The 23,615-nt window shown below is 33.1% G+C and overlaps 1 protein-coding gene across 5 annotated transcripts; it reads left to right on the forward strand.

Annotated features, from left to right (window-relative positions):
- Positions 1 to 2,080: 2,080 nt before the first annotated feature.
- Positions 2,081 to 9,642, forward strand: LOC128170928 (uncharacterized). 5 transcript variants are annotated; one of them, XR_008241945.1, is made up of 4 exons: positions 2,083 to 3,215; positions 3,410 to 3,476; positions 4,089 to 4,410; positions 6,621 to 9,642. XR_008241945.1 is itself a non-coding variant. In XM_052836697.1 (3 exons), exon 3 carries the CDS (start codon positions 4,962 to 4,964, stop codon positions 6,696 to 6,698), a length of 1,737 nt encoding a protein of 578 aa, XP_052692657.1. In that variant the 5' UTR covers positions 2,081 to 3,215; positions 3,410 to 3,476; positions 4,089 to 4,961; the 3' UTR covers positions 6,699 to 9,642. The 5 variants fall into 5 exon arrangements, 4 of the variants coding, with proteins under 4 accessions (XP_052692657.1, XP_052692658.1, XP_052692659.1 ...); XM_052836697.1 differs by having other exon boundaries at positions 2,081 to 3,215; positions 4,089 to 9,642; XM_052836699.1 differs by having other exon boundaries at positions 2,083 to 2,353; positions 4,089 to 9,642.
- The last annotated feature ends 13,973 nt before the right edge of the window (positions 9,643 to 23,615 follow it).

The raw sequence follows: 23,615 nt of genomic DNA on the forward strand, positions 1-23,615 counted from the left end.
TACAATATACGCAATAGTAAAACATAACATTGAACAAGTATAGCATGCGTTGAAATCCCATAATATAGCACTGGAATCTCATATCATAATATACAATCTCATAGATTCTTATTTGTCATATCACACCATGGTATATTATAGCATGGCATACACCATGAATTTAACTCGGTTTGGAATAATTTTATTTCAAAGAATAAGTATTCACATTGCAGATTGGTGGTAAATTATAATGGCTTCTTATTAATCCATTTCAAAATGTTTGGAATTCTTTTGTGTATGGGTGCATTTTTTTCAAATATCATTACATTCTCATAGCATATAAATAAACTCCGTATCATAGTATAGCATAAAATTGTAAAAGATATGCATGAAATGACTGTAAGACAAATGCCTAGTTACACAACTGTCGATATTTACCACACATCCTACTAACTGGAATGATATTTGTACGTATCCAATATGTATATCAAAGTGGACTTGTCTCAGGAACAATAAGTTTACAAGAAACACTATACCTACTGTCTTTACCAACACATGTCCTGTACATTAATAGTGTGTTATCTAATACAACAACAAACTACCAGGAGTTATCTTCCATGGAGAGTATTCTCGTTATATACAGGGAGCTCTGTGCAGTAGATGTGTGTTGTGTTTAGTATTTATTGTTTTTATATTGCACTCATATAATAACATGTCAATATTAACGTATCAGTGCTACCACACAGAGTCGCATATGTAGAAAAAAAGATTAACAATATAAAATGATTACAGGAAAGAAATATATTCAATGTACCCTGTACATGTACTAGTATATGTGTTTGTCAGAAGAAAGAGGGAGAAATATATCTTCTTGTATTGATAATTTACAAAGTGGTTAGCGTATCTAACGAATTTGACTCATAAAAATCAGAGTGGATACTCAATTTTTATATAAACCATTAGCTACATATTACACACATTTTACATATCCGTAAATTTACAGAAAAATAGTTCAAACAAATGTATTCTTATGTGGCCCACATACATTATAGAGTTTTTACTGTCTTTAAAATTAACATAATAACACAGGAAAGTGTACATTAAAAATATATAAGCAATGAAGGAAAGCAATTGGAGGCAAATTACATGCAGCATGACATCAGAATTCTTATACATGTTTCCAACAAAGTATTAAGAAGACATTAGTAAAATCATTTAAGTTTATACAGATAAGACTAATGAAATATTAAAACAACGGTATTCAGTTTCAAATTATAACTGAGTTTCAGAGAAAAAAAATAATGTCATTGAAAAGATCAAATGGCCCTACTTTGAAGCTTAATCGAAGAATACATTTTCAAGACATGAATTCAGTAGCTTAACAGGTTATTCTCATATAGATGTGATTAAAATAGTTTACGAATTTTTAAGAAAAATATTTTGGAATTCTTGAGGCGTTGCCAATACTTTCAAATGATTTGCAAGTCCCACTTAAAATGTTATATATATTTATAACGTTTATGTTTCGCTCAATATACAGTGGTATCACACATGTAATGAATTTTTGTTATTTGAACCAAACGTGACGTCATAATTGAACATTACATAGGTTTTGGATATTGATTAACGTAGAATGAAAAATTCAAAGATATAATTCAGTTGATGTGTCGAGTTGTAAATGCAAAGCATTTATTGCTATTTTTTTCATGAATAAATATAAATATGTTTTGGGTTTTTCTTTGGTATTTTGTTGAGATTTAACTCAACAATTCATAATTTAATTTTTTACCTGTCAATTAATAAATAACATAACTCTCTTCTATTGATGAATGTGGTTATTGCATTATTGTTTATTGAATGATTTTCTTTATTAGAATAATTCATTGATTAGTAACCACTTGATCAAATTGCACGCTGTGTTAGACAAATATACGACTTTTATGTATTTATGAAATGTGTATCGGAGAGTGTTACATCCTTTTTAAAACATTATGTGATTGGTTGGAAAAATACCATGCAAAACTTTACAAGAACAGCATTGAGCAGTTTCAATGTAACTCAACCAGATGTGTTTAAAAAAACATTTATGTCCATAAATAGTTTATGCATGTTGACCACTTTATTTGTATGTTTTGTTTACCACGTGGTATTGTTTTCCACTACTGTGTATTTTTAGTTTAGGCATGCGCACTGGCAAGTTATGCATATTAGCTAGTCTGCGCATGCGTAGTCATTGTTCATTTTGTAAACATCCATGATTGTCTACGGTTTGTGAAAGAAGATGTGTACATGAATTACGACCCCGTCCGTCCAATTTTACGATATTCTGCGACTTCAACAATTCACTAACGGGACCTGGTGTGTGTTCTCATAGGTAACGTTATCTATATCCCGTTTTTTAGCGATTTATCAAGGCTTCATGGTACTGCAGAAGTGATTTTCGCGCGGTTCAAAATGGGGCCAGTGACACTCCAGTCATAACATTGTTGCCCATCGATGCCAAAGTTATTGTGTGCGATGTACCAGAGACGTGGATGTAATTTATTATACAGCAGTTTGAACTTGTGTATATTTGTGTGTAATGTGTGAAAATATCTGTGTCAAATTTTTCTATTGTTTATTTCATAATGTCAACATTGAGACTGGGCGATTCGCATGTGAAAAGACTCAAAACATTCTTAGGTTCATGTCGTTCCGCTAATTTTGTGTTTAATATATATGAACTCAAAGAGGTGAACTATTCCGGTATAAGTGGAGGACTTGTGAACAATGGTCACCATCTATCCCTTATTACATCTGCAGTACGACGGTGTAGACCTCAGCACCTAATTGTTTTCATTGGAGGCAATGATTTGGACTCGGGTGAACTAGATTTTAGTTTGGAATGTATTGTTTCTAAATTGACTGCCAATGTGACTCAACTTAAAAGGTGTTTCCATTTAAAGTCTGTTACCGTGCTTAGTTTTCTCCCTAGAGAAGTGACTTATTTATAATCAACGAGTCAAAAAAGCCACTAGACTTCTTAAGCAATTTTGTGCTTGTCACACAGTAACATTTTGGAAGCTGAGAGGATTCGCGGAAAGTCAGAAACCAATCTTATGCGATGGGGTTCATCTTAATGACTTGGGGTTCCATAAACTGTTTAGACAGATTAGAGGTGTCCTATTAATTCAGCTAAGACAGGAACCCAAGCATAGTCCTTCTGTAAACAGCAATGACGACAGGGGCTTCTAGCTGTAAATATTGCTTTGTAACCACCCATCGTGCAATTTTATTTCTCATATTTTTGTTTAATAAGTCTGATGTGAACAATGCGGTTACGCTTGAAGTAATTAACATTTTACCAAGTGTTCCTTAAACCTTTAACAATTTTTTTAGACTAACCTTATGTTTGTAATATTATCTATTTAACCTGATATGTTTATATCAGTTCAAAGCATCCAGATCAATCTGAAGATAAGACTTTGCATCACTTGTTATAATTTGTTTGGATACAGGTAACAGCTTTGTTTTTTGGTCTATGACAATTTACCAAACAAATACCCGAATATGAATATTTCTGGTTATTTTAAAGCTATATCAGCTTATTTGAATGAATATAAGATACAGCTCCAATGCTATGGCGGCAGGAGCAATGATACACGTATGATATAATAAGGAGTTTTGCAATGTTTACATATAAAACAGAGCCTCAGGCTATGCCAAGCAACTAAAATGTACACCTCTAGTGCTATGGCATATGTAAGTGATAAAACTACTAAATGTATGGCAGAATTCTTTCTGCTATAAGCAATGTGTTATAACATTTATAACAAGCTTAACACTAATTGTCTGAGAGCATAATATATATATATATATATATATATATATATATATATATATATATATATATATATATATATATATATATATATATATATATATATATATATATATATATATATATATATATACCTGGGGTATATAACAAGCTGCTATGCCACAGTTTTACCTTACATTAGATCAGGTTGAAGATAGCATGAAAGCTTTTTGGCTATGCAAATTCTTGTATATGATCATTTTAGTTTAAATATTAACATCTTCATTTCCTTTATATTTTACTCTATTAGATTTTGATGGCATCCACACCAAAACGCAGGAGGCGGAACAAGACAGCCTCGCATCCTCCCACAGAAACCCAACCTCAAAGCGGTCTTATGTCTCATGAGGACAGGGACACAATGATAAGGACGTGCATGGCCTCTATCATCCCAACCATTGAAAATACTTGTCGACGCTATATGGATGAATATCCCCATGGTGAGAGCAATCCTTCATTGTCAATCCCCATGCAGACTGCAACTTCACAACAGCAATCAGCCGACACTCAACAAGCCTCTTCGCAAGCAGTAACACCTCACCATTCCCTACTGCAAGAGATAACTTCTCAAGGTATGCAGTTGCTTAATCAGAATACTGAAGGGGATTCACGCTCGGCAACTGGTTTAACATTGGGTGTAGCTTCCAAAATTAGGGCAAAAATCCACGCCAATGAGTTCATCGAATTTGCTGTCCTGTTGCCAAATGATTTTGATCATGATGAGACAGACAAGTATAAATCAGTTGATAAAAATGGTGAGCTCATTTTTGTTAAGGCAAACGACAAGAGCCCTATTAAATATATAATTAAATGGGTAGAGGCGTTCCACATATTTGTCGCAATCTATGCAGAAAAGTTTTCCCACGAAATTGGAAACTTAATATGACGTACGCACACACTGTGCAAAGAATTACTGACTCGTGTGGGGACTCTGCTGCTTTAATGTATGATGAAAAGTTTAGGCGATGGCGCGAAAAAGAACCTTCATTATGTGCTTGGGAGAAGAAAAATATTGAGCTATACCAAGAAGCTTAAGTTTCTGGACTAGATTTTAAAATCAACTACAAGAAACAGCCCTTTCGTGCCCAATCCAAGTCACATAACTACTGCTAGTCCCTCAACAATGTTGGCTCGTGCAGAAAAACCAACTGCCCCCATCAACATGTTTGCCAGTACTGTGCGGGAAAGCATCCGCGAAGACAGTGTCCCAATAGACCGAAACAAACCTTTGCGAAACAAAATGCTAGAAAACCTGCCAGCACCTCTAACCAACAAGGCTCCACTAAGTGATAGGGATATAAATATCATCACACCAATTCAAGTCGACAAATTGGCCAGCTATCTTGACGGCTATGATCCATCTTTGGCCCAATTTTTAATTAGTGGGTTTACCTTTGGTTTTATAATCCCATATCAGGGGCGACGTGCTTTTAGAATTTCTAGAAATCTCTCTTCTTTGAACAATAATGATGGAATCCTTCAAAGTAAAATCAGCAATGAGTTAAGAGCACACCATATAGCCGGGCCTTACCAAAATCCACCATTTCCTAATATACAAGTTTCACCTCTTGGATTGGTACCCAAAAAAGCTGTCGGTGAATTTCGTTTGATACATCATTTATCTTATCCTGAGGGTATGTCTATAAATCACAACATACCTAAAGATTTGTGTACAGTACAATATCAATCAGTGGAAACGGCTATTAATATAATTAGACAATTGGGAAGGGGTGCGTTGTTAGCAAAGACAGATCTTGAGAATGCTTATAAACAGATCCCTATTCATCCAGATGATTTCGAACTACTTGAATTCATGGTAGACAATATGTATTACTACGACAAAACATTGCCTTTTGGACTCAGCTATTCATGTAATCTTTTTGAAAAATTCAGCTCGGCTCTTCAATGGAACCTTGAAACAAAATTCTCTGCTATACATTGCGTGCACATCCTAGACGATTTTCTTTTCCTAAGTGAACCCCACTCGTCAATATGTTACAGTGCTCTGCTTGCCTTTTATCAACTATCTAATGACATTGGCTTACCCGTAAAATCAGGAAAAAAAACTGTTTACCCCACCACAACTCTCACATTTTTGGGCCTGGAATTAGATACCTTGAACTTCGAAATTCGATTACCTCAAGATAAATTAACTCAATTGGAATTGGAAATTCAAAAATTCAAAGCAAAGCGTTCTGCAACTTTGATGGAACTGCAATCTTTAATTGGTATGCTCAATTTTGCCTGTAGTGTAGTTCCTCCTGGTCGTACTTTTTTAAGACGTCTTATAGATCTAACAATTGGCCTCAAAAAACCATATCACCACCATCGACCGAATCTACCTGCATGCCTGGGGGTGTTTTTGAACCAATTCAATGGCAAAGGTTTTTTTTCCTTCTGGCATAACCAATTCTTCATCTTCAGTGCATTTTTTTTTACTGATGCTAGTAATGCCGGATTTGGATGCACCTTTCGCACAAAATGGTTTTACTCCGAGTTTGCTCCTGAATGGTTAAAGTACCACATTTCAGTTAGAAAATTTTTTCCTTTTGTCATTGCATTAGAATTATGGGTACCTCTTCTGAAAAACTGTATCGTTGTATTACATTCTGACAATATAGCAGTTGTGCATGTGATAAACAAAACTACATCAAAGGACCCTAACCCAATGCAATTGATGAGGCGTTTAATGATTCTTTCATTGCAACACAACATTCATTTCCATGCCAAACATATTCCAGGAATTTCTAATACAGCCGCTGTTTTACTATCTCGCTTGCAGGTGAAAAAATTCAAAGCCAGCTTTCCACATATGGACAACGAGCCAACTCCAGTTCCTCCAGCATTTGTGCGGATTTGACTGAAACAGCCATTTTTTTAGTCCGCAACTCTCTGTCTGAATCAACATTTTCAGCTTACAAATCAGCTTATTTAACCTACAACTGTTTTATTGAACAATCCTTTCAACATAACGCATCTCCTCTACCACCCTGTCACTTAGTTTTATTTTCCAACTTGGTAACTACACGGATATTACACAACATTTCACCATTCGTAAAATGTTTCAGGGATTCCGGAAATCGAAACCATCATCTGACTCACGGCTACCTATAACCCCAACAATTTTGAAGAAAATAATTCATGCTTTGGAGTTTAGTACCACATCAGCTTTTACTAAATCCCTCCTCCGGGCCATGTTTACCTTAGCATTTTGTGCTTTTTTACGAGTAGGAGAGCTTACCAAAACAAATGCTCCAACCCAGCATTTCCTTCTTTTTGGATATATCACGTTAGGATCCAATAGTCCATGCAATAGGTATATACTAGTAGATATAAATATACCTCACTTTAAGCATTCTAAAGCAAACACAACTACTCTACGCCTGCAGCAAAATACGACGGATCCTTTAGTTTGCCCATGCCAAGCACTTCTACATTACCTAAATCTTAGGAAACATTCCTCACCATCAGAGCCGTTATTTTCCTTCATGGATGGTTCGCCCATTTCGCGTCAATACTTCACACAGCAACTGCGTTCGGCTTAAGCTTTTTGTAATTTGGACTTGCATCTTTACAAAGCTCATAGCTTCCGCATTGAGGCTGCTACTACAGCTGCCTCTCAGGGGTTTTCGGAATTACAAATTCAGAGCATGGGTAGATTGAACTCTGGTGCTTATGAAAAGTACATTAGAATCCCAACACTTAAGTTTTGATTGACATTCGTTTGAGTTTTGACATTTTTTAATGGACAGTGAAGACAGGGGCTTCACGATCCTTTTTTTCTAGCAACCATTAGACAGGGGCTACTGGTTGTGTTTTGAATATCTGGGCCATTATCTTACTTTGAGTCAGGGGCTCAAACAGTCAATTTGCTTGTACATGTTTTGTCTTTTGTAATAATAGTCTTTATGTTGTAACCTTTTTTAGTTTTTAGTTAATATCAACCATTAGACAGGAGCTACGGGTTGTCTTTTTGACTTATCTTACTTTTAGTCCGGGAAAAAAACACTCAACTTTGCTTGTACATGTATGGTTTTTCTAAAAATAGTCGTTATGTTGAAGGGTGTTCCATTTTCCACAAATTAGTTTTTTGTTATAACTTGGTACAATTTTTCTTAATCATGCACTGACATTTCTGTTCAATTTCAATGTGGTTTTTGGATATGGGGCGTTAACAAGATTGTCTATATTTATATATATACAGGTATATAAACCTATCGATGAGTGATATAACCTATCTTGTTAAGGTGGCAGATGAACACCCCATATCTTTACTTATATACCAGATACTTTATTATCTATTTCTGCCTAAGCTCGAAAACTTTTACTAGTCTCAATCTCAGGATACTTTGTGATATATTCAAGGTTTTATGTATGAATATTGTTCTTCGAGTTTTATGTCATTTATTGGAGGAAATGCCTATTTTCTACTTGTCACATCACATCACTTATTCTTCATTTCGTATTATATTATACTGTGACTTTGACTATGGCATTATGTTTCATGCAACTTTTATGCTATGCATTCTTCAATAAATGACCTGTTTTATTCTTTACGAAAGAGTTGAGTTTTGCTACGTAATAGTATAGATGTGATAAGACAGGCATAAAACACATTTATGTCCATACATAGTTCATGCATTTTGACCACTTTATTTGTATGTTTTGTTTACCACGTGGTATTGTTTTCCACTACTGTGTATTTTTAGTTTAGGCATGCGCAGTGGCAAGTTATGCATATAAGCTAGTCTGCGCATGCGTAGTCATTGTTCATTTTGTAAACATCCATGATTGTCCACGGTTTGCCACCACCTTCCTCTCCACCTTTTTATTGTACATCATTTGTAAGGCAGATGAACACCCCATATCTTTACTTATATACCCGGTACTTTATTATCTATTCCTGCCAAAGGTCTAAAACTTTTACTAGTCTCAATCTCAGGATATTGTGTGATATTTTCAAGGTTTAATGTGTAAATATTGTTCTTCGAGTTTGATGTCATTTATGTTCAGGATACTTTGTGATATTTTCAAGGTTTTATGTATGAATATTGTTCTTCGAGTTTTATGTCATTTATTTGAGGAAATGCCTATTTTCTACTTGTCACATCACATCACTTATTCTTCATTTCGTATTATATTATATTGTGACTTTGACTATGGCATTATGTTTCATGCAATTTTTATGCTATGTATTCTTCAATAAATGTTTTATTCTTTACGAAAGAGTTGAGTTTTGCTACGTAATAGTATAGATGTGAGAAGGCAGGCATGAATAAGCTTTACAATCCATAAAGCTTTTGAATGGTTTTTTGTTCAATTACATTGTAGGTTTATATCTCACTCAATACGTTTTTCTTAACTCTCCCTAAATTTATCTATTAAAGGAAAAATATATACTGTTACAAAAATTTAGATTCTCTTTATTTTATTTTTAACGTCAATGTACATTTTGAAATACGTCAGAACTGTAGTTTTTTTAGACTAGTTATGTTCATCAATTAGTTATGCCTTTTAAAACTTTTCTATCAAGCATAATTATTTAAGTAATTAAAATCAGCATTGTTGTTTTTGAATAAGAGATAAATATCACCTTGTCTATTGTTGTGTTATATACAATATTATTTGCATTCTGTTTTATTTCCTTCTGCAGCATTCAAAAACAATATAGTTTTATTGAAAGTATCAATTATTGTTCAATTTTCTATTTTTCCTCAATCGTCCAGGACCTATGAACTGTACAATGAAAATATATAATATGCTATGAGACATTGCTTTCATGCCAACGGAGTGGCCTCAAAGATAGTCCTTTCAAGTCACAAATCATACCAGATTCCCATGGTAATGATTTATTAAAAGTGCATCCCCAAAAAAAGTTTTATAATCATTTTTGCAAATGATAATTCGGTCTGGAAAAAGTCTGTCAAAGACAATTTTGATCAGATGACTTGGCAATCAATATTTTTTGTGCTGTTTGTTTATGTTGTTGTTTGTTAGTTTGGTGTTTTTTTGTTTTTTTGTTTTTTTAGTGTTTTTTTGGAGGGGGGTGGGGCAGGCATTGAATTCACTTGACACTATTCATTCAAGGATCACTTCTAGTGTAACGTGTGAACATTTAATAAGCGTGCACTTAATAGAGTAAAGTATACTTCCGGTATTGGTTTAGTAGTGAAATATAACGTTTATGAATGAGTTTAACTGTAATAGTGTCGTTTTCTCCCTAAAATAAAAAGAAAAGTGGAGCAATATAATTCTCAATGACTATTTTCATTGAGAAATTATAATGTTTCTATATACATGTATATGTTATACACTCTACATTGACATTATTGTTATTTATTTACTTACATATAATACCTCGGACTCTTCGTTTTCATTAACATTTCTTTTTTGGGAAGCTCAACACCTGACTGAAGCTACTCTGTGTTTGCCATGTTATATGAGCTAATGCAACAGTGTCCCAGTGTGCAACAGTTAAATTTATGTTCTAAATAACAATGTCCCAGAGCGAATTTTGTTGATATTTATCGCCGTAAATATTGTAAAAATATTGGTCAAGCATATCTTTTACAACATACGCAGTCGTTAAACACAGCATTGAAATCGTATAGCTATCATCGGAATCCCATACCATAGCATACAATCTCATTCACATTGCAGATTGGTCGTAAATTTTGGCTTCTTATTATTCTATTACAAAATATGTGTAACTCTTCTGTGTATGGATGCGTTTTGTTCAAATCTCATTACTTTGCATTGAAATCTCATAGTATCTCAATAAAACTGCATATTACTGCATAGCAAAAAAATGTAAAAGTTATGCATGAAATGACTGTAAGACAAATGCTTAGTCACACAACTGTCCTTATTTACCACACATCCTACTAACTGGAAATCTATTTGTACGTCTCCAACATTTATATCAAAGAGGACTCCATGTCTCAGGAACAATAATATTACAAGAAACACTATACCTACTGTCGGTACCACCTCCTGCCCAGTACATTGACAGTGTGTTATCTAATACAACGATAAACTACCAGGAGTTATCTTCCATGACGAGTGTTCTCCTTATATACTGAGAACTCTGTGCAGTAGATGTGTGTTGTGTGTATTGTTTATTGTTTGTATATTGCACTCATATAATAACATGTCGATATTAAGATATCAGTACAACCACACAAAGTTACATATGTAGAAAAAAAGATTAACAATATATAATGATTACAGAAAAGGAATATATTTAATGTACACTGTACATGTATATGTTTTTTTCGGAAGAAAGAAGAAAAATATATCTTCTTGTATTGATAATTTACAAAGTGGTTAGCGTGTCTAACGAATTTGACTCATACAAATCAGAGTGGATACTCATTATTTATATAAATAATTAGCTACATATTACACACATTTTACATATCCGTAAATTTACAGAAGCAAAGTTCCAGAATATTTTTCTCACATGGTTTATCAAATAAATGTGGTGTAGCAATCTTAACACCTCAAAATTTAGATTTTAAAGTTACGGATACATTCACTGATGAGGAAGGACGATTTTTAAAATTAACTATAAACATCAATGAGACCCTCTTTTATTTTATCAATATATATGCACCAACTAAAGATCATAAAACTAAACAAAATCAGTTTCTTGATTTCATGTTGAATCATTTGTCTGAAATTTGTGATGAAAATATTTTAATAGGAGGAGACTTCAATGTTACTTTAAACCCACAATTTGACAAAAAAGGTGGTACCAGTGAACCACATTCTACTTATAGAGAAAATCTAAAAGGTTTTATGGACACGCACGATTTAGTAGATATCTGGAGAAGCCAGCATCATGATGCTAAGTTATTTACCTATTTTCAAAAGAAACCGATTATTTTATCAAGAATAGATTTTTGGCTAGTTCCATCTTTCTTATCCCCTTTTATAAAAGCAGACATTAAACACTCAATTAGATCAGATCATAGTCTTATCTTATTGCAAATTAATAGTGCTTCAAATTCTAAGAGAGGGCCAGGCTTTTGGAAATTTAATGCCTCCTTACTGGAAGATAATGTTTTTGTAAATCACATGCATGAAAATATAAATACTCTAAAGCAAAAATATAAAGACATGGAAGATAAACATCTTAAATGGGATTCTATAAAATGTGAACTTTGAGGAATTATAATTAAATACTCAAAAATAAAAGCTGGGAAAGAAAGAGAAAGGGAAAAAGAACTAAATAAAAAACTTGAATCACAAACGCAGTTGATTGTTTTGCAACCCTCACCTTAAAATCTTCATCAGTACCAAGAATGGAAAAACGAATTAGAAGAGATATATAACAGTAAAACTAAAGGTATCATGTTAAGATCTCATGCAAAATGGTGCGAAGAAGGATAAAAATCAACAAAATATTTTCTATCCCTTGAGAAAAGAAATTATAAAAATAAGCGTATAGATAAACTTGTAGTTAACAATACAATTCTGACAGATATAAAAGTTATACTAGAAGAAGAAAAAATTTATTATCAGAATTTATATAAATCATCTGAAATAAATGTAACTAAAAATGAATTTACCTTTTTCAATAATTTAAATATTCCTAGAATATCTGAACAAGAGACAAAGAAATGTGAAGGTGAAATTAAGGAATCAGAATGTCTTAAAATTCTATCCGACTTCAAACTTAATAAAACCCCAGGAACCGATTGCTTTCAGGTAGAGTTTTATAAATATTTTTGGAGTGATATCAAAGACTTAGTTCTTGAAAGTATAAATTTCTCCATTAAAAAAAGTGTATGTCATACGATCAAAGAAAGGGTGTCATCACTCTAGTACCCAAAAAGGATAAAGACAGAACTAATTTAAAAAACTGGAGGCCTATATCCCCTCTAAATTTTGACTATAAATTAGTGGCAAAGGTGTTAGCTAACAGAATCATTGACAGTTTACCAAAATTAATTGATCCTGATCAAACAGGTTATATAAAAGAAAGGTTTATTGGTGAAAATATCAGAACCATTTCAGACCTTATTGCATATACAAATTTGAAAAATATCCCAGGCTTGATTTTACTAGTAGACTTTGAAAAAGCTTTTGATACAGTTGAGTGGTATTACTTAGAAAAAGTTCTTAGTATATTTGGGTTTGGAAATAGTTTTAAGTCATTGGTCAAAATTTTATATACTGATATTTCTAGCTGATTGTCTTGATTGTTTGAAGATTGCTGATCAATGCTTTCTACCATGTTAAAAACTAAGATGCATGTATATTTTAGATCCATGTTAATATTTTAGCTCCGTGTCCAAAGTACTCGTATATTGATCTGTTTCCATGCTATTTATCATTTATTCTATTGTGAAACGTTTTGAATTATGTTCTAAAAATATATGTACCATAATTGTTGAGCCAATAAAATATTCACTCACAAAAAAAAAAAAAAAAAAAAAAAAAAAAAATTCATACAAATGTATTCCTATCTGGCCTACACAGTGAAGGGTTTCACTACTTTTTTAGACTTTATAGAAGTCGTCTTTTTCTGGTTAAAGGCACTTATAGAGTTTTAAAAGTCTTTGAAACTAACACAATAACACAGGGAATGGTACATTGAAAATATATAAGCAATGAAGGAAAGCAATTGGAGGCAAATCACATGCAATATGAAATCAGAATGCTAATACATGTTTCCAACAAAGTATTCAGAAAACATGGGTAAAAATAATTTAAGTATGAAAAGAGAAGGCTAATGTAAAAATTTAAACGATAGTATTCCATTTCAAATTATAACTGAATTTCGAAAAGATCAGGTGACCCTACTTTTAAGCTTAAGCGTAAAATATAGTTTCAAGACATGAATTCATGTAGTAGCTCTCCACTCTATTCTCATATCAAATTAGTTGAAATAATATAGGAATTTTAAAGAAATATATTTTGCAACACCGAGGCGTAACCACTTTTTTGTTTTATGGGGTTTTGTTTGTTGGGGGAGGGGGGTTGCATTCATTTGACACTATTCATTCAAGGATCACTCCCAGTGTAACGTGTTAACATTTACGTGGCGTGCACTCAAGAGTAAAGTATCTTTCTGGTATTGTTTTAGTAGTGGAATATAACGATTATGAATGAGTTAAACTGTATTGCTGTAGTTTTATCAATGGAAAAAATACAAAAGTTGAACAACGAAAGCATCAATGACGAGTTTCCCTGACACATTATATTTTAATATATCGTTATACACTTAAACTATTGTTTTATATTCACTCATATAGTACCTCCGACTTATTTTCATAAAAATCAGAATCAGACTCGTTTTCATAAACATTTCTTTTTGGTAAGCTCAACACCTGACTAAAGCTACACTGTGTATGCTTTGTTATATGAGCTAATGAAAAAGAGTCCAACAGTGATGTTTTGCGCGGTAAATATAGTTCTATAGTAGAATCAAGCATATCTTTTACAGCATACGCCCTAGCATAATATAACATTGAAATCTTATAGCATAGCAATGGAATCTCATACCATAGTATAGGAATCCCATACCATAGCATACTATCTCATTCGTCAAACCATCGCATAACATACAACATGATTTTAACTCGATTTTAAATGATTTTATTAAATAAAGAAATATTGACATTGCAGATTAGTGGTAAAGTATGGCTTCTAATTATTTTACTCCGAAATCTTTGGAACTCTTCTGTGTATGGATGCGTTTTGTTCAAATATCATAGCATTACATGAATATCTCATAGCTTATCTATTAACCGCATCTCATAGCATAACATAAAATTGTAAACGATATCCATGAAATGACTGTAAGACAAATGCTTAGTTACACAACTGTCTATATTTACCACACATCCTACTAACTGGAATGATATTTGTACGTATCCCATATGAATATCAAAGTGGACTTGTCTCAGGAACAATAAGTTTACAAGAAACACTATACCTACTGTCTTTACCACCACCTGTTCTGTACATTGACAGTGCGTTATCTACTTCAACGATAAACTACCAGGAGTTATCTTTCATGACGAGTATTCTCGTTATATACAGGGATCTCTGTGCTGTAGATGTGTGATGTGTGTATTATTTATTGCTTGTACATGTATATTGCACTCATATGATAACATTTAAGATATCAGTGCTACCACGCAAAGTTGTATATGTAGAAAAAAAGATTAACAATATAGAATGATTACAGGAAAGAAATATATTCAATGTACAATGTACATGTATACGTGTTTGTCAGAAGAAAGAAAGAAAATTATATCTTCTTGTATTGATAATTTACAACGTGGTTTGGCGTATCTAACGAATTTGACTCATAAAATCAGAGTGAATACTCAATATTTATATAAATAATTAGCTTCAAATAACACACATTTTACTTATCCATAAATTTACAGAAGCAAAGTTCATACAAATGTATTATTATCTGGCCTACACACTGAAGGGTTTCACTGATATCTACTTTTTTAGACTTTATAGAAGTCGTCTTTTTTCTGGTAAATAGCACTTATAGAGTTGTTGCTGTCTTTGAAACTAACACAATAACACAGGGAATGGTACATTGAAAATATAAATGCAATGAAGAAAGGCAATTTGAGGCAAACCACATGCAGTATGACATCAGAATCACTACTGAATTCAAAATCCACTGATATTCCCAAAAATTGACTGACATTGTCTGACATCTACTGTATAACCACTGTACCCTACTGTATATCCACTGTACGCCCACTGTACAGCGCTACTGTACCACACTGTATCCCACTGTACCCCACTGTACAGAGCCACTGTACTCCACTGTACTCCATTGGACAGCACTGTACCTACCCACTGACCAGCACTGTACCTCACTGTACACCACTGTACGGGGCACTGACCAGCACTGTACCCCACTGTACACCACTGTACAGGGTACTGACAAACACCGTACACCACTGTAACCCACTGTACCTATGTTTTTATAAGTTATTAATATGTTTGAACAATGAATTGAATATTTACTTTATTTGAGACCAAAATCTGGATTTGTTTTGATTCTTTCCTATTGCTTACAAGAGAGAAAATGGGCTTCTATTTCTTTTAAGTTCATATATAATTACATGCACGGTCAGGGAAAAGGCAGGGATATCATCGATTTCTCGGGGAGCTTAGACATATTTTGGATAGTTGTACAATGTAAGTTTTAAAAAATTGAATTATCTTCTGACCCCCCCCCCCCCCGATCCTCCGATCCGTGCATGTATTAAAAACTCAGAATCCAATTATCATACGAGATATAGCAACTCGTCCAATTAAAAGGGGTCATTATTTATATATATATTTCAATATCAATGTTTTAGTAACTCAATATTTAACTAGGTTTTTTTTTTTACAATGAATTTAATTTTATCAATATTATCTAATAAATATTAGTTAACATGTTACATTAAAGTTTTAAAATTCGGAGAATTTAAAACAATGTATTACAATTTATAGGTATAAAAAAATCCACTATATTGCTCAGCATACTGAATTTTTTTCAAAAGAGAGAAGATAACCAACTGGTTTGGACTTTAAAATGTCTTTGAAGTTTTACTTCACAGGAAGATCAGTGAGTCAGTGTCTGTGTATAGTATACATACTTTCAGTAGATCAAAAGGTGTGAGTGTCGCAATATTCAAGCTTGTAAATTGTCAGTCTGACACCTTGTTCAAGATATTATGCAATTCCCTTATAGGGGTATACGTGGTCTTGAGAGTATTAAATCCAGTTGAAATATATATTTTTAAAAATACAACATTAATGAATAAACAAAATTATCTTTATATTCATAATTTTAGACGCGTTTTTTATCATTTAAATCAAGTCGGATATTATACATGTTAAATATTTATAAATCCTCCCCCCTCCCCCAGCAGTCGCTGGTATCAAAATAAGTACATTGTATAGTGTTAAATTAAATTAAAAATGGAATGTGGTGATAACGAACACTGTTCAAATAATAGTTCACTCTGTTACGGTACTTTAAATTATATACTTTTGAATTTTAACACTGTTCGTTATCACTAGATGTCATACATCTACATGTACCTTCTCTTGCACGGCTTAGAATGTTGTCATGATATAGTTACATAGTTTTAATAAGAAAAACATATATCACCCTCTCTCTCTCTCTCTCTCTCTCTCTCTCTCTCTCTCTCTCTCTCTCTCTCTCTCTCTCTCTCTTATGTTGTAACTATCTTCCCAAATGTTTATGGAACAAGGTCAGGAAGGCATAAACACCCCCTGCATCACAATCAAATTTTAGCATCTCTTCAATTATAAGCGACATTTCAATTAATAGGCAAACATATTTATTTTCTCTTTCCGTAATAGGTAAATTGTGTACAGGTCGGATAAATGAGAAAAATATTTCTATTATTCAGTAATTGAAAATACGCAATTTATATTTGAATCATGTTGAATGTTTGTGACCTAATACATTCCACGAAGATGAATGAGCATGCAACCCAAATCATTCGTATAAAATTTTCTTTTTAAAACAAACTTATGAGCTATAAAAACTGTATTTACTGGTTATACAGACAATTGGAACTTGTTGCACGAAAACGTCACGATCCATTGTGAACGAACTCCATTAGTTGTCATCGTATAATGGCTGCCTTTACATTCAACATTTTAACTGATCGTATGGTTTTTTTTTTACACAATAATTATATTTGTTAAAATTAACGTCTTAAACAATGTCGAGTGCTAAACACAATGTACCGAGTTAAATTTGGGGAGGGGGGGGGGGGCAGAATTACATGTAGTTTACCAACTTTTGCTTTACACACTTAGAGAAAATCCGGACGACACGTAATCGCTAGAACAATAAGATATTCAAACAAAGACCAATTCTGACTAATCATTTATATCTTGTGTAATATTTGCTTCCTGTGTATAGTGATTAGCAACGTTCACGACCGCATGCGGGTAGACTTTCCAGCCCCGGAGGCTTTCACACTTCTAGAAATTAAGCCCCCCCCCCCCCTCCTCACCTGAGATTTACCACCCGGTAAAAATGTTCGGCCTTTAAATTGATTTTTCGTTTTTTTTCTTTATTTACTGAAACCAGTATATTGGTATATTGTATCATGGCAAACAAGATAATCTCTCTCTCTCTCTCTCTCTCTCTCTCTCTCTCTCTCTCTCTCTCTCTCTCTCCATGCTAACGTACAAATATTTTAGTATTTGAATAAAGTACCACCGGTAACATGTATAGTAATGTTGACAGCGGCTAAATGTAAATGTTGGCATAAAAAAATTATTTCTAGTTACGGGATAATGTCCATGGATTCAAATGATTTGAATTGAAGTTCGATATTGAATGATTGTCATTTAAATTCTTAACGAATGAAAGTCAACGCTTAAAAGTAATTTTTAATATCGACGATGTATTGTCTCCTTCTTTGTGTATGTCTACAGATAAAAATCTTTTGTCTGTCTTGGAACAATGAAAAACTCGGAACAAACAGAAAAAGGCGCAGACTATACACACGACCGGCTGACTGCGTCGAGGTGTGAAAACTGACCACCTGTGTATATATGTTGTAGCCTGGGTATAAATAGATGTAAACGTCAGGGAAATACACTGTTGAAACAAAAATCTGAATTTTCACTTTTGATTAAAAAACCCATTACGGTTGCCGTGTGCCTTAGGATCATAATCATTTAGAATCTGTCTTAAAAGATTTTTTTTATTTACTTACAACTAGGTCTACTTGCATGTAATGCTTACAAAAGTGGGATTAATTATATCTATTCCACACCGAGGTCAAAAATAAACAAAAATGCATTAATTTTATTAAGGTCTTCCGTTTCCAACGGAAGACCTTTCTATTATTGTGCGGGTTAAGATTATTCTTATTTTTCTTTTTTTTTTTTTCTTCCTAGACGCGAACTTTGAGGCTTCATATCGTGCTCATTTCTGAACGGTTTTTGCTCAAATTTTCAGGGCTAATGTACTTCACAAAACACTATCTTCATCAGTTCATAAAAGTTAGAATTCCCTTTCCGTTAACGAGTTATTCCCCTTTTAAAATTTTTTGGGGCCTTTGGTTTCCAGACAAAGGCTCCGAGACTATGATAGCAGGGAATGGGAATCCAACGAATTTGAATAACAAAGACATTGAAGTTGTATACATCGGTTTTTGTTTTTTGATTACGTTCCTTATTTAGGAAAAGGTAGGGGGTTAAAAAACAGGATTCGGAAGAGTGCGAAAATTTAGTCATATTTTCCTTTGTATCTTTTAAACAAAAAATAATTTGTTAAAACATGTAGAATAAAAGTTGTGCAGAATATCAAGGGCTCTCATTTGACACCAATAAAAAAGGGCTGGCCCCTTAAATTAAGGACCAATGGCCCCTAAAAGTTTTTGCTTAATAACTCAAAAACGGTTAGGATTTTGATATGGCTGTTGCTGGAAAAGTTGTTTGTTGGGATCTCATAAAGGTCGTTACAATGTTATTTTGTAAGTGATTTGTGTAGTATGAGTGTAACAAGCTTTACATGTTAACATGTACCTGTTTTCATTTGACAAGTTAACGAAAGTCTTTGCGCGTACAACTGGCATAAAGTTACTGCAGAAAGTATGCTGGTTTATACAAACGGCATTAATTCATAAGAATTTTTTTTTTTAGAATACGTGCTTTTTTCTTAGGAGTTTAAGTCATTGTTGTTAAGTTTTTATAATGCACAATGCTTAAAAATGGGATTTGGAAAACAAATCATTGTTAACTTTTTCTTTTCTAGTAAACCACAAAATATGGAATTAAAAACATCTATATATGCATTACATTTTAGTTATAAACTCCATGCATTTAAAATCTACCTTGAATCAGAGCTGTGTGTGTGTGTACCATTACGTAAGCTCTCCCTCGCTAGCGGCCGAGAAAATCGGTCACCATGGTCGTGGCTGGACTACCTAGCGGTCAGCGGTTATCTAATACACGAGAGTTGCGTCTCTCATATATGTGTTTATTTATCCGCAAACTCAAGAATTGTTTTCGTTTTGATTACACATATTTATGGATTAAACGATTGGGTGTCAATTAAGAAATCGTTCAGTTAATTAATAAAAGCAATGGCATTCTCAATCTAAAGCAATAATAGACATAGATCAATTGTGGGTTTTAAGTTTAAAATAAATAACTTCTATTTGATAGAGTAAGGTCATTATACTGCAATCTTTTCAAAGCTTCCTGGGTTATGAGCTGTGCGGGTCTGTGCGTTGTACCTTTACGTAATCTATCGTTCGCCCACGGCCGAGGATCTCAGCCACGGCTGCACTATACATAGCGGTTATTTAATACACAAGATTCGCACACCGAGACGCACACTTCCATGCATATGAACGTGTTTGAGTAAATATAGCCGTAAATACAAGAACTGTTTTAATTTTATGTTATAAAAGTTTGTCCATTTTGTATTTAATTTAATTTGAGTGTAAATGAATATTAATGAACGATATTACTCCAAATCGGAAACATCGTCAGACATAAATTAATGGTTGGTTTGTTTATGTAAAATATTTTATAAACTGTTCAAATAATGTTTTAAATCAACAACAACAACAACCCCCCCCCCCCCCCCCAAATATTAAACATTTAAATGATGATCATCCATCGCACATGGCTGAGGAGATCCGGCGCGAGTGGACAAGTGATCCGCGGTCGGTTCGTGATCTTCTACATGTACCTTATCACGCATTCATGTTTCATATTTTGCACGGATTATTATGTTTTCAACTATTATATTGGTTTAAGATGAAAAGATAAATTTATTTTACTTGTACAGTTGATTAAGCATTGATGTATACGAGAGCGTACAAGGTGGTTTAAAAATCAAATCAAATTATAATCAAAGTTCCATATTACATGTTTGCGGTATGTGCTAGCACGATAAAAGAATGTCCAGAGTTGAGGCATTCGATGAATATTTAAAAGAATATTCACATGAGTTTTAAACAACTTTGGATTAGATTCTATCGGTCACATATTAATCACTTCTGTAGTTTTTCTACATGTACACGTTTCATTGTGGAAGCGAACTCATTGCTGCCCCCCCCCCCCCCCCTCCTCCCGGCCCGCTGACAGGAGCTCGCGCTGGTATTTTTATTTTTTTTTTGATTGGCGAAACGATATCAAGATCTGTCGAAAATCATTTTTAGTGGCTTCTTCTTATGTGTAACATTTTGTTTCACTTTCCCACCCGTTTGTTCATTCGGTCAGTCTGTGTTTAAAATTGAATCGCCATGTGCGACCGAGAATCTTGTGTCGCTACAGCTCAGAACATATATAGCCCCGGGTCATCAATTCTTATGTAATTGAGTAACAGTTGGAATGGTGCTTTTACTACATAAAATAATAAATAAAAAAAATCATCCACAAAAAATGTTACCGTAACTCAATAGTCAATACCAAAAATAAAATCCGTATGATTACAAACTGAAATCGGTTTTTCAGTATTCGGCGGGATTTGATTTTTCTTCTAACATTAGTATTTTTATTGGTTTTAGAGGTAACGATGTAAAAATACAAACTGATTGAATCGCCACGTGCGACCGAGAATCTTGTGTCGCTACAGCTCAGAACATATATAGCCCCGGGTCATCAATTCTTATGTAATTGAGTAACAGTTGGAATGGTGCTTTTACTACATAAAATAATAAATAAAAAAAAATCATCCACAAAAAATGTTACCGTAACTCAATAGTCAATACCAAAAATAAAATCCGTATGATTACAAACTGAAATCGGTTTTTCAGTATTCGGCGGGATTTGATTTTTCTTCTAACATTAGTATTTTTATTGGTTTTAGAGGTAACGATGTAAAAATACAAACAGTAAATAAATCTGATATTATTAACATTCATAATGTTGAAAAATATTTAAAATTAAATTAGTCACATTCGTTAGGAAACAATGTTATACAAACATCCGATAATTTTTTTTCTATGTCGTATCATTCGCGTAAATAAATATGTCCTTTACATACTTATGTACCTCAGAAAAAATTCAAATGATTAAACAAAAAAGAAAGTTGTAATTACTATTTCGGATTTTTTTTCAAAGTAATTTAACATTGTATTGAAAAGAACAAGAAATAAAAATGATTTAAATTTTTGACTCAATCTTCGTATATATTACCGGCGCTCCTTACATGTATAACGGCGTACAGTGTATAGATTATCATGATCTATTTGAATTAAGTACCATACGTAAAGATTTCCATAATAATTAATTGCATGACTGTGTACATTGTAGGCAAATCCCTGTGCGTTAATTACTTTTAAGACCTCTTGTTCTCCGTCAACAGTGGTTTAAATAATTAAAATGATTACTTGTAAAAATATCTATAATCGGGATTCCAAAGAACTTACTTCCCGCAATTCATAGAAATGATCAATATGTTAATTCTATGTTTACATTTAATTTTGTTCAAATAATTAATAAATTTACTATCATTTAAATTGTGTGCTTCATCAAATGCTGATTCCGAATACCTGGAAGTCATAAATTTTCCATTGGCTATTGACAAAAAAAGAGACGCTTGACCATCCAATGAAAACAAATACACAGAGTTTGATTGACAGGTTCAGCCAGGTGCAGGTCTCACCCGATGTCCGAGGTTATGTGTGCCGCTTGCGCAAAGCCGAATGGTCTCAGTAAGAGTTATCGATGTCAATAAATAAAAAAAAATACATGCTTATCAAACCATGCTCGTGTAAGTTAAAGTTGATTACGGCTTGTTCCAACAGAAATCATGTTTTGCTAACCGTATTTAATATTTTTTAATATAGCGAATTTTAATATTGTACAGTCATTTTACCGGTAACGAATCAGCATGCGGTTTCGTCGTGCATGCAACTATTATTATCGGAATTACAAATGTTTTTATTTTTTGTTTAAATCGCGTTTCTTTGTCCTTCTAAATTGTAGTATAAAACTTCCGAAAATATAAAGGATGAATTACGGAGACAGTAATTTCAACACCCCCTCCATTTTCCTAGTTTCGAATTCGTTTCCCAGTATCGAATTAAGCGCCCTCTATCACTTCTGGCCGAATATTTTGAGGCGAATTAATTTCCAAAATATACTAGAGGTACATGTTAATGGACTTATAAATGAAGAAGGAAAACAATTGTGGGAATATGTCATTTAAACAAATAACATGATCGTTATTTTCATCATACCGTTTTCCCGTCAAATTGAAACCGGACTTGAACAGTTTTCATTTGCGTTACTTTATAATATTGAATTTTCATAAAAACACTTTATAATAGTAATTGATGATAAGTAGTTGCCATTTTCCTTTGTTTTTCCCGTATATCTATCAATATATGCAGCCAAATAATACTTCTGTCGCAAAGAACCGAAACTATATATGAAAACTACACGTGGTTCTATTTGAAGTCGTAATTTCATTCAAAGCTCCATTATAATTTGATATGATGCATTATCTTTTTAAATGAATTATATTTACTAATTATCCACTAAATAGGGATCAATAACAAACTTATTTTCATAGTAAGGCTTAATTGTTTTCACACTTTCGTTTTTTCTGCTTTGAACTTCCAGCAGCTCATATGTGGGTCACATTTATAATTTGTAAACAATTCGGTAAATAATCGTACAAATGGCAAACAACTTCACGCACTGATAGAATATTTATTTCTGTTTAATAATTACCTAGCTAGGATTTTTTAAAACCTCAACTTCGTCTTCAACCAATAATTTTTCTAAAAGA

The sequence above is a fragment of the Crassostrea angulata genome, chromosome 2 (genome assembly GCF_025612915.1).
Source record: "Crassostrea angulata isolate pt1a10 chromosome 2, ASM2561291v2, whole genome shotgun sequence".
NCBI classification, from domain to species: Eukaryota; Metazoa; Mollusca; class Bivalvia; order Ostreida; family Ostreidae; genus Magallana; species Magallana angulata.

What these genes read in the sequence shown, in the direction of transcription:
- LOC128170928 (XM_052836697.1), top strand. Translation starts at nt 4,962, where the DNA reads ATGTTGGCTCGTGCAGAAAAACCAACTGCCCCCATCAACATGTTTGCC.